This window comes from Tachysurus fulvidraco, chromosome 5, assembly GCF_022655615.1.
Source record: "Tachysurus fulvidraco isolate hzauxx_2018 chromosome 5, HZAU_PFXX_2.0, whole genome shotgun sequence".
Classification (NCBI taxonomy): domain Eukaryota; kingdom Metazoa; phylum Chordata; class Actinopteri; order Siluriformes; family Bagridae; genus Tachysurus; species Tachysurus fulvidraco.
The window spans coordinates 2239410-2251334 of NC_062522.1; the positions used below are offsets into that span (position 1 = coordinate 2239410).

The window sequence follows — 11925 nt, forward strand, 5'->3', positions numbered from 1 at the left end:
CGTATTCATGTTGTTTAGTTAAATCTGTACAGGGCAATAAATAAGAGAAGAAAAGGAAACAATAAGAGGAAGTTTCCACAGTAACATCTACACATTAGCTTCATGTTTTCTCTTGCAGCATCAGTAACTGCTGAAAATTGCTTCTGGGAGGTTTGCAGATTTATGCAGCGGTTTGAGACTCTGAACATATTAGACTGCGATTAGATCACGATTTAAGGTCCTGCCACAGCATCTCAACAGGATTCAGGTCAGGACTTTGACTTGGTCACTCCAAAGTCTTCATTTTGTTTTTCCTTCACATTCAGAGGTGGACTTGCTGTGTGTTTTGGATCGTTGTCCTGCTGCAGAACCCAAGTTCACTTCAGCTTGAGGTCACAAACAGAAGGTCACACTTTGTCCTTCAGGACTTTTTGTAGACAGCAGAATTCATGGTTCCATTTATCACAGCATGTCTTCCTGGTCCTGAAGACCATCACACCACCACCATGTTTTACTGTAGGTGTGATGTTCTGTTTCTGACATGCAGTGTTACTTTTACACCACACTTCTAAATGTCCAACTTTTCTCTCGTCAGTGCACAGAGTATTTCCCCAAAAGTCTTGAGCATCATCAAGATGTTTTCTGGCAAATCAGAGACAAGCTTTAAGTTCTTTTTGCTCAGCAGCAGTTTTTGTCTTTTCGCCATTTGTGCCCAGTTTCTTCCTTATGGTGGAATCATGAACACTGACCTTAACTGAGGCAACTGAGGCCTGAAGTTCTCTGGATGTTGTTGTGGGGTCTTTGTGACATCTTGGATGGGTCGTCTCAGCTCTTGGGGTAATTTTGGTCGGTCGTGACTCCTGGGAACAACACACAAATCCAGCAGTTACACTTCTGTTTCCATAGAAACGCAAAGGAAGAAACAGTCCTGAGGCTGAAATATTCCGCGCAGTGAGTGTATGTGATTCAGGTTTAAATCTCAGGAGGAAAAACACTGATAAATGCAAAAGTTTGAGCCCCCTAAAGGAGAAAATGCACCTTTATTTCACACAAAAGAGATTTGCAAGATGTGGATTTTATCAACGATCCAAAAATGAATCTTAAAACAAATGTCAATGAAAATAAAAGTTCTGCTCAGAGCGTCTCGGTATCCAGATGTGTTAAATTTAGTACAGAGACAGCAGGAAAAGTGTGTGTGTGTGTGTGTGTGTGTGTGGGGGGGGGGGGGGTCAGGGGGTTACAGGTTTCTGAAGATTGCTAAAAAGGATTCACATGTAGAGAACATGAAGGCTGAAGATCAGTGTGAAAAAATAATTTGCATATTCAATAAATCATCATGATTATTTACATATTAACATTGGTTACATAATAAAGTGTGAAATACTGAACATTTCTACATCAAGACAACAGAAACAGACAAACTGAAGCAGTGATAGAGAGGATTTGTGAAATATACATGAAGGGAATGATGACGGATGGATAAGTGACTTATTACTGCAAAAAGAAGGGATCGATGATCTATATATATATATATATATGAAATGCTTTATCTTAACAACATATTTCTTTTGCATGAATGGATGGATTTGATAGTAATATTTGGCAACATTAATTGAAGCATGTTTCATATCTTCAGCACACTGCACACCTCAGTGAGAGGAAATAATAATCATTATGAGAAAAGCTAATAATTGGAAAGCAAGCGTTTTTAAAAGGACCTGAACTTTGAAGCTAAAAAGCTCCATGCGTTGAAGTCAAGTTGTTGAAGAAGACGAGGAACTGGAGGATTGTCTGAAGATTTGTGTAGACAGATGTGACCTCAAGACATTTGTGTTTATCTTCTGCTTCCTGCTGTTGCTCTGGGTGACGTGATTATAAGAACAAATGTGAAAAGATTTATGAGAAATTCCTCTGTAAATGCAATGCAGTGTTTCACCAACCAACTGTTTCTACATCCCACTTCTGATATCCGAATGTCATACATCAGAGTTACAGACCTCAGAGTTACAGACCTCAGAGTTACAGACCTCAGAGTTACAGACATCAGAGTTACAGACCTCAGAGTTACAGACATCAGAGTTACAGACCTCAGAGTTACAGACATCAGAGTTACAGACCTCAGAGTTACAGACATCAGAGTTACAGACCTCAGAGTTACAGACATCAGAGTTACAGACCTCAGAGTTACAGACATCAGAGTTACAGACATTAGAGTTACAGACAGTAGAGTTACAGACACCGTAGTTACAGACATCAGAGTTACAGACATCAGAGTTACAGACATCAGAGTTACAGACAGTAGAGTTACAGACAGTAGAGTTACAGACACCGTAGTTACAGACATCAGAGTTACAGACATTGGAGTCACAGACATCGGAGTTACAGACATCAGAGTTACAGACATTGGAGTCACAGACATCGGAGTTACAGACATCAGAGTTACAGACATTGGAGTCACAGATATCGGAGTTACAGACATCAGAGTTACAGACATTGGAGTCACAGACATTAGAGTTACAGACATCAGAGTTACAGACATCAGAGTTACAGATTGTAGAGTTACAGACATCAGAGTTACAGACATCAGAGTTACAGACATCAGAGTTACAGACATCAGAGTTACAGATTTTAGAGTTAGAGACATCATAGTTACAGATTTTAGAGTTACAGACGTCAGAGTTACAGACATTGGAGTTACAGACATCAGAGTTACAGACATCAGAGTTACAGACATCAGAGTTACAAATTTTAGAGTTACAGACATCAGAGTTACAGACATCAGAGTTACAGACATTGGAGTTACAGACATCAGAGTTACAGATTTTAGAGTTACAGACATCAGAGTTACAGATTTTAGAGTTACAGACATCAGAGTTACAGACATTGGAGTTACAGACATCAGAGTTACAGACATCAGAGTTACAGACATTGGAGTTACAGACATCAGAGTTACAGATTTTAGAGTTACAGACATCAGAGTTACAGATTTTAGAGTTACAGACATCAGAGTTACAGACATTGGAGTTACAGACATCAGAGTTACAGACATCAGAGTTACAGATTTTAGAGTTACAGACATCAGAGTTACAGACATCAGAGTTACAGATTTTAGAGTTACAGACATCAGAGTTACAGATTTTAGAGTTACAGACATCAGAGTTACAGACATCAGAGTTACAGACATCAGAGTTACAGATTTTAGAGTTAGAGACATCAGAGTTAGAGACATCGGAGTTACAGACATCGTAGTTACAGACCTCAGGGTTACAGACATCAGAGTTACAGACATCAGAGTTAGAGACATTGGAGTTACAGACATCAGAGTTACAGACATCAGAGTTACAGACCTCAGGGTTACAGACCTCAGGGTTACAGACATCAGAGTTACAGACATCAGAGTTACAGACATCAGAGTTACAGACCTCATGACCCACTGTAACTGATTTCACTGAGCAGGCAGACAGATGACCTCCATTACACATCACTGCTCTTCATTTATCACACACACACACACACACACACACACACACACACACACACACACACACACACACACACACACACACACACACACACACACACACACAAACACAAACACAAACACACACACATACACACTCCCTCTCTCTGAGGCCCAAAAAGAGGAGCTTCTATAACAGATCTGGGTCAGAAGAAAAAGAGAGACTGGAAGAAAGAGGGGAAGAGAGGATAAACAGCGTGTCTTTGCAAAACATGGACAAGACACTCCATGTGAATTCCTGAATCCCACCCCCATTCCCACCCCCCCCCACACACACAGAGAGAGAGAGAGAGAGAGAGAGAGAGAGAGAGAGAGAGAGAGAGAGAGAGAGAGAACCAGACAAATTCAGAGACACCACGAGTGAGCAAGAGAGAAACCACACATACTTTTACAGTGAGGAAATTAAGGTATGAAAAAAGATTCTATTATTCTATTATTATTATTTTATACAGTTTGAATGTCTAGAAATATTTAAAGTCAAACTGAAGAACACGTTTTTACGTTTACAGCATTTACATTATCCAGAGCGACGAACAGAAGTGCTTAAGTCTCTAACATCGGGTACATTAACGCTGCTTCACTCCGTTACAGACTTAAGACAACTTGAGTTTAAAATATTGTTCAATGAAAAAAGTGTCAAAGGTTTTTTTTCTTTCATTTTTTATTTATAAATGCAGAAGTTTGGGAAAGAAGTGCTAGTCGTAGTGTTTCCTGAATAAGTCGGTCATTAAACTGCCAGTGACTCCGCTGTCCGGACCCCAAGGGGAAGTTCTAGTATACAAAACTCTTTTCACCTTTTTTACCCCAGTGTACGACAAATTATATGTGTAAACTTATTCAAACAGACAAAATGTTTAATGCAATTCGAAATAAAAACAAACAAACAAATAAATACATTAATAATTAAGTAGATTATATTATTATTTTTGCTTTTTTTTAAAAAGCTCCAGAATGTGAACAGTGAAAATGCCCCAGTGAAAATGCCCCAGTGAAAATGCCCCAGTGTGAGATCTGAACTATGATCCTGGCTTCAGACCACAACTAGATAACATCAGGTCAGTTATATTTGCACTTCATGAAGGATTTCAACAAACAAAAAGCTGCATAAGAAGATGTCCATACGAACCTCAACCTACATGCAGAAAATATTAAATGTTAAATAAAAATGATATAAAATGATCATAATCATCTGATCCAATCAAAGTCCAAGTCACAGCCAGGTCAAGAGTCTGAGTCCCTCAGTGGCTTTCTTACAGTTTAAAGTGATTTGATAAATAATCAGAATCAGAATCAGAGAGGTCTTTACTGCCAAGTATGTTTTCACCTACGAGGAGTTTGTTGAAGTACAGGAGCTCCACAGTGTAAAGAGATTGTTCATGTTAAGAAATGACCACATGTACAGTATAATAGACAGTTGTATACACAGATCAAACTAATTAAGTCATTAAGTGATTAAGTGAAGTACAGATGACTGGAAGATTTCCTGGCACCATTATACAACTCACTCTCACTCTGTTTATTTAAGAGCATTAAGAGCAAAATGTGGGCTGACAAACTCCGCCTCCTGCTCCTGATCCACTTTCTGCTGTTTGATGTGGCTCATTTCCAAGCTCCACCTCCTCTTCGCTTCAAGAACATCATTCATCAGTCCTCATCTTCGATCCCACCAGAGACATCGAGGTCCATTCGAGATGAAGAACCTCACAGTGACCTCAGCCGGCTCGTGGTCTCTGGGCTCGCCGACTCTTTACGCGGTCTTGTTGATCTCCACATGAATTTGAGCTGCGCAGAGCTGGAGGCGGGGCCTTGGAAAGGGGCAGGGTTTTCTAGTGAACTTCTGAGCTTAGTCATGGTGCCTGTACTGGTGTCTGCAGGATGTGAACCAGAAGCAGAGGAACTGGTGAGGAACTTGTTCACAGTGCTGGGACGGGAGGACACACAGGAGCTTTTGGAGGACGTTGTTGCTCTGATGAGAAAGTCGTCGCTGCATCGTCTAAATTCCGAAACCATTCCGTCCAAAGCGAGCGGTCAGTCGGTGCGTCACCTGCAAGCCACGATGTTTAACATCCAACAGCTGGCAGAGAATGTTTCTGGCTTGGAGAAGCGATGTCAGGGCTGGCTGAGGATGAAAGGCACAGTGTTATTAGGTCAGAAGGTTGACCACGGAAAGAAGCGTCTGAACGAAGCAAAGCGTGTTTGCCGAAATCTGGGATTTATTTGCGCAGGTGTGACTCAGGAAGATCCCACTGACCCTGAGTCGTACCACATCGTCCTCAGACCCGGCAGCTGGCTCATGCCATCGTCTTCTCCCAACCAATCAGAGAGCTGGATTCAGAGCTGCAGGGTGAGGCCTGTACGCCGGCGCAGGCATGCTGAGCTTCAGCCACACTGCACAAATAAACAAGAGGAGCGTGTGTATAGGGTGGTGGAGTGGATTCCTGCAGTCTCCACACTCTATAACCTGGGTACGGCTGTTTATTACACCTCAATGAGCTGCCCAGATACAGCCAAAGAAAGAGCCCTGATGAGCGCCGTGGATCTGGGAACCGACGCTCTCATGGCAGCCACAGGCGGCACCGCGGGCATAGCCGGATATGCCCTGGGGGCGGGGATAAAGTCGAGCGTAAAAGCTGGAGTTAAATATCTGCTGAACAGAATGAACCAGGAGGAAGATCTGCTTATGAACCAGAACAGCTGGGAGGAAGAAACCATCAGCTTCCAATAAGAAAACTTGATTATTTTACATTAATACTGCTTTTCGAAGCCCTCAGGATGAAAACACAAGAATTATTCACAGCCGTTTTGTGACTTTACAAAAAAAGTCCTAATGTTCCACTGTAGTGTGTTGTTGGGTTTAACATCTTCTTCATCTCATCATCAAGCTGATCTACTTCCCTGTTGATATATTTCCAGTTTTGGATCTTCTTCTGCATACTGACATAAAATCCCAGTGGACACGTGACTCATCACCGGGTCATCGGACTCATTTAAGACGTCTGTCGAGCTTTTAATGAAAGAGAAACACTATGAGACTAATTATATGTCATGTATATAATACTACATATAGAACTTTGTACATTAATCTGTTACTTTCAGGTGTTTGTGGTAATAGAAATAAAGAAACGAACATTTCCTGAAATGTTGATTTATTTTGTTGTCTATAAGAATGATCTTACAGGAGACGTGAGTTACGTAACTGAGGAGTCTGGTGATGTTTAATTACTCTGATGTTGACTAGTTTCCTAACAGCGCATGCTTTATTCCTCAAAAATGATTCTGAATCATTCAAAAGAATCAAACTGTTGTGCACAATAAAGTTTAAATAAACAAGCACACAAAATGTTTTATGTGGTTATTCATTGAAGAATGTTAGTTTTTAAGATGTTAAAGGATGGAGAGACATTTCTCGTGACATTTTTCACCATTAGCAAGACGATATTCATTCATTCATTCATTCATCTTCTACCGCTTATCCGAACTTCTCGGGTCACGGGGAGCCTGTGCCTATCTCAGGCGTCATCGGGCATCGAGGCAGGATACACCCTGGACGTAGTGCCAACCCATCACAGGGCACACACACACTCTCATTCACTCACACACTACGGACAATTTCCCAGAGATGCCAATCAACCTACCATGCATGTCTTTGGACCGGGGGAGGAAACCGGAGTACCCGGAGGAAACCCCCGAGGCACGGGGAGAACATGCAAACTCCACACACACAAGGCGGAGGTGGGAATCGAACCCCCAACCCTGGAGGTGTGAAGCGAACGTGCTAACTACTAAGACACCGTGTCCCCCCTGCAAGACATGACGTGTGTCATGAGGGCTGCTGTGAAATCGCTAAACTTTTCTGTTTTTCTGTAATATATGAAAAGTACTTTCACATATAATAAAAGTAGAAGACCTACAGTACTTATTCAGGAAACACTTCAGCCAGCACTTCCTTCCCTGTTTGTTGCATATATGTTTATAAACACACACAAAATACTTATGTCATGATATCATGTATTCAGTGATAGAGACTTAAGCACTTCTGCACGTCGCTCTGTCACATGCTGTAAACGTAAATGTCAGTACAGTCTGTAAAATAATAAACAAAATTAAACATTAAACAGAAAAGATCAATAAATGTAATCTGTGCTATAGAGGCCCAGGTGTTAAAGCTCCACCTGCTACATGCTGTAAATACACCAACACCAACGTGCACTATAGTCCCACCCGCGATCAGTGTCCAAATCCTGCCGCGCCCCACGGCCGCGGTGAACATTACACGTCTGGCGTTTATTTATTCATCATAGAGTAAATAAAACTCTGATCCAGTATAAATGTTAAGGTAGTAATCCTGTTGATTCTATAACTGAATGTTAACACAAAGAAGAGTAGACAAATTGAGTGAAATACAAAAGTGCTCTAAAGTCTTGATGCGAATGCAAGTAAATGATGCGACATGCGCTGCGCTATTTTTTGATGTTTAGATTAGTGTCAAGATGATGCAAGACTTTAAATAGGCGCAATAATGGCAGTTAGACGTAAGCACTCATAGCATGTTATTAAAGCTTTTGACTAGTAGGTGACGCTGATGTAAAATTTGTTACATAGACCCAGGTCATGGTCCTGAAGATACCTACAGAGTTTTGTGTCAGTGCACAAACGTGTTGTTGAGATCCAGCCTCACTGCCTGGTTGGTGGCACCACAATTGGACTGTTACAAGCGAACTGTGTGGAGTATTCAGGATTATGTTGCTTCTTTAGTAAACACTTACTCTGGAGATGATATCTACCAAATCTGGTGACTATAGGTCAAAATCTTTTGGAGCAACAGCAAAAAACATCTTTGTCAAAATGCAAGATGGTGAAATTAACATTAGTCATTTTAAATTAGGCCCAAACCGAACTTCAGTGTGTCAAACTCCACAACTTATAGTTCTAATGGTTCTATGAGCACCTGAAGAATAGGAAGAAGAAGGAGAATAATAATAATAATAATAATAATAATAATAATAATAATAATAATGATGATGATGATGATTGAAAAGAAGTGTCGTAAGGCTGAGGATCCATTTGCAGCTTTTATTAAAGGTACTCGTGATACAACAGCCAGACGTCAATGACGGCAAACACTAATGATGTTACCGGTGACTCCGAAGCTCTGAGGCGTGAGTCAAAAAAATTAACCGATTTTCATTGAAGCTTTGTATCGAAGCTTGATTCGTTCTGGCAAAGTCACGTGACCAATGACGTCCGAGGCTTCGTTTCACACACACACACACACACACACACACACACACACACACACACACACACACACACACACACACACACACACACACACACACACACACACGTACGTGACTGCTTCGTTATCTAATTCAAAGGTATGAAATCGTACGCGACACGCGGCGCCCCCGTGTGTTGTATTAGAGTATTACATGAAATCTATTACTGTGTAGCGAGTTTAGGAGAGTTTATTGTTGTGAGTTGTTAATGGAGCCTGTTACAAAAAGATCGCGTTCTGAAATGTGGGAACACTTTCATTTGATTTCGCCCAATAAAGTGGATATATATGGTTTTGTTGTGAAGCCTATATTTATAACTTCACTCATCATTGGGCAATTATACGATTCAGTGTAACATTTAATGTCGTATATTTTGTCATATATTTATTGGATCATAGTAATAAGTTGAAAAATGAAAAGGAATGCAAGAAAAGCCTTTTGTGCACCGCATTATAGCATGATCTTTTTTTAAATGGTTCACACTTTATACTTTTGAGACAAGGTCTATCCTTAATCTGTGTTTAGGTCCAGTGATTGATTTGCTCCCAGCAGCTGGTCTATAATAATAATAATAATAATAATAATAATAATAATAATAATAATAATAATAATAATACATCATCCAGGTTGAGACATTTTCCTGCAAAGCATGACAGAGCCAGATCCTCTGTCCAAGATGTAGCCAACAGCCAAGGTTAAAGCCTACTTTTAATTTTATTCACTTGTTTCAGTTTTAATTATTAAAATAATGAAGTGGTTTAAAAGGGCTGCTGTTCAAGTCAAGTCAAGTGCTGTTATTTTATTATCAAAATAGGAACATAGTCTCTCTCTCAAGTTCAATTTAAGTGTGCTTTATCGGCATGACAAAAACTGTACATTTGTATTACCAAAGCATTTGCAGCTGTGCTGCATGCAAATAGTACAAAAAGTTAAATTTAAAAAAAAGTACATTGTGCATAATTAAAAGTAAAATAGTAAATTATAGAAATACAATAAGGACATTATTGTATTTAATATTGATTCATTTATTTATTAATCTATCCTTAATTTGTCAATCCATTATTTTTTGCTTCTAAAATTAATACGTTGCTTGGTTGTGGAAGCACAACAGGGCAAAGTACGTGGTGGATAAAACAGGCAAAGGGTCAGGGCAGACAGACAGGAAGAGAATCACAAAACCGGAAGTAGAGACAACACAGAAAACGCTCAGAATAATCACAGCAGCCGCTCGAGACTTCGCACTGGGGTCAAGTTCACGTTCAGGTGTTATAGGCGTGGGTAATAGGTGGTGATGTAATCAGTCCCGGCGAGAGGATTATGGGAAATGCAGTCCGGAAACGACTAATACTCAGGAGACGGTTCTCTCCGTTGGTGCTCGGGAGGCGGGGCAGGCGCTACAACCGTGACAATAATAATAATAATAATAATAATAATAATAATAATAATAATAATAATAATAATAATAACAACAACAGGAATACTACTACTACTACTACTACTACTACTACTACTACTACTACTACTACTACTAATCTTCTTCTTCTGTCGGCTTTTCCCTTCAGGAACCACCACAGCGAATCATCTCTCCACCTGTCCCTATCTTCTGCATCCCCACTAGCTTCATATCCTCATTAATTACATCCATATACCTCTTCTTTGGCCTTCCTCTTTGCCTCCTGCCTGGCAGCTCCATGTCCAACATTCTCCTACCCATATACTCACTCTCACTCCTCTGAACATGTCCAAACCTTCTTAATCTGTCCTGCCTAACTTTGTCCCCCAAACGTCCAACATGAGCTGTCCCTCTGATGTCCTCGTTCCTAATCCTGTCCAAACTTGTCACTCCCAAAGAGAACCTCAACATCTTCAGCTCGGGAAGATGAATAATAATAATAATAATAATAATAATAATAATAATAATAATAATAATAATAATAAGCTGTAGAACATCATCAGTAATATGGACATAATTACTGATTAATTACTCCCTGGACATAATTAAATGCCCCCCCGCGCAGTGACGCACTTTAACTTTCACAGCGTCATTTCTTGGAAGAACCGATTCTCACGCTTAGGTTTCGTTCCTCTTGCTTGAACCCGCCTTCCGCTTGATTGACGCAGCTGTCGCTCAATCATAGTCTTCACTTTTGTTCACGTGTGTACCGTGTTGTAAGGGCGGGAGCTGAGATACTAACAGCCAATCGTGGAGCAGTACAGAAGACGCTCAAGGCTGGTATTGACCAATCAGCTGCAGGGATCGCAGAGTGGGAGTTAACGGAAAAACTCTGTTCAAGTTCACAGCCGCGGCTTGTTATTGTGTTTATTATTGTTTATTATTGTTTATTATTGTTTATTATTGTTTATTAGTGATCATTAGTGTTTATTAGTGATCACTGCTCTGTATATAACTTACAGCAGTTCTATGTCAGTGTGCTTTACTGTGTGGATTATCATTAAAGCAGGTGTTCAGTCCTAAACACAGGTAAGTTCAGGTGACTGTGAACGCGGTCATTATTTACATTATAGCTTTTATTCTTAACGCGTATTAAAGTAAACACTGTTAAAGATAAGTGCTAAGGGTTAAGCGTAATGTAGGGAGCCACCGGTTACACGTCAACACGTATTACACAACACGTTTTACACGTTAACACGTTTTACACGTCAATACGTTTTACACGTCAACACGTTTTATACGTCAACACGTACTACACAACACGTTTTACACGTCAACACGTTTTACACGTCAACACGTACTACACAACACCTGTTACACGTCAACACCTGTTACACGTCAACACCTGTTACACGTCAACACGTTTTAAATGTCAACACCTGTTACACGTCAATACGTTAACACGTTTTACATGTCAACAAGTCAATACCGGTTACATGTCAACACCTGTTACATGTCAACACGTTTAAACGTCAACACCGATTACACGTCAACACGTTTTACACATCAACACGTTTTACACATCAACACCGGTTTCACGTCAACATGTTATACGTCAACACGTTTAAACGTCAACACGTTTAAACGTCAACACCGATTACATGTCAATACGTTTTACACGTCAATACCTGATACACCTGTTACACGTCGACACCTGTTACACGTGTTACACGTCAACATCCTTATTGTTAATA

General features: G+C 40.3%; 2 protein-coding genes and 1 long non-coding RNA gene across 5 annotated transcripts in view; 2 read left to right on the forward strand and 1 right to left on the reverse strand.

Annotated features, from left to right (window-relative positions):
• The first annotated feature begins 3756 nt into the window (after positions 1-3756).
• Positions 3757-6630, forward strand: apof (apolipoprotein F). Of its 2 annotated transcripts, XM_027174074.2 has the most exons (3): positions 3772-3906; positions 4444-4554; positions 5025-6630. In XM_027174074.2, exon 3 carries the CDS (start codon positions 5040-5042, stop codon positions 6222-6224), a length of 1185 nt encoding a protein of 394 aa, XP_027029875.2. In that variant the 5' UTR covers positions 3772-3906; positions 4444-4554; positions 5025-5039; the 3' UTR covers positions 6225-6630. The 2 variants fall into 2 exon arrangements, with proteins under 2 accessions (XP_047669509.1, XP_027029875.2); XM_047813553.1 differs by lacking the exon at positions 4444-4554 and having other exon boundaries at positions 3757-3906.
• A 2921-nt stretch (positions 6631-9551) lies between these two features.
• LOC125141200 lies at positions 9552-10489 on the reverse strand. Its single transcript, XR_007140565.1, has 2 exons — positions 10428-10489; positions 9552-10172 (listed from the first exon to the last, which is right to left on the reverse strand). It is a non-coding gene; the product is annotated as an uncharacterized LOC125141200 (long non-coding RNA).
• Positions 10490-11038: 549 nt separating this feature from the next.
• stat2 (signal transducer and activator of transcription 2) overlaps positions 11039-11925 on the forward strand; it is a 15134-nt gene continuing 14247 nt past the window's right edge. Inside the window, exons 1-2 of one of the 2 annotated variants that reach the window (XM_047813551.1) lie at positions 11047-11094; positions 11194-11260. The gene's annotated coding sequence lies outside the window, so the exon portion shown is untranslated. Of the gene's footprint in view, positions 11261-11925 lie in introns of both variants that reach the window. The other variant, XM_047813552.1, reaches the window with a different exon arrangement.

What these genes read in the sequence shown, in the direction of transcription:
- apof (XM_047813553.1), top strand. Translation starts at nt 5,040, where the DNA reads ATGTGGGCTGACAAACTCCGCCTCCTGCTCCTGATCCACTTTCTGCTG.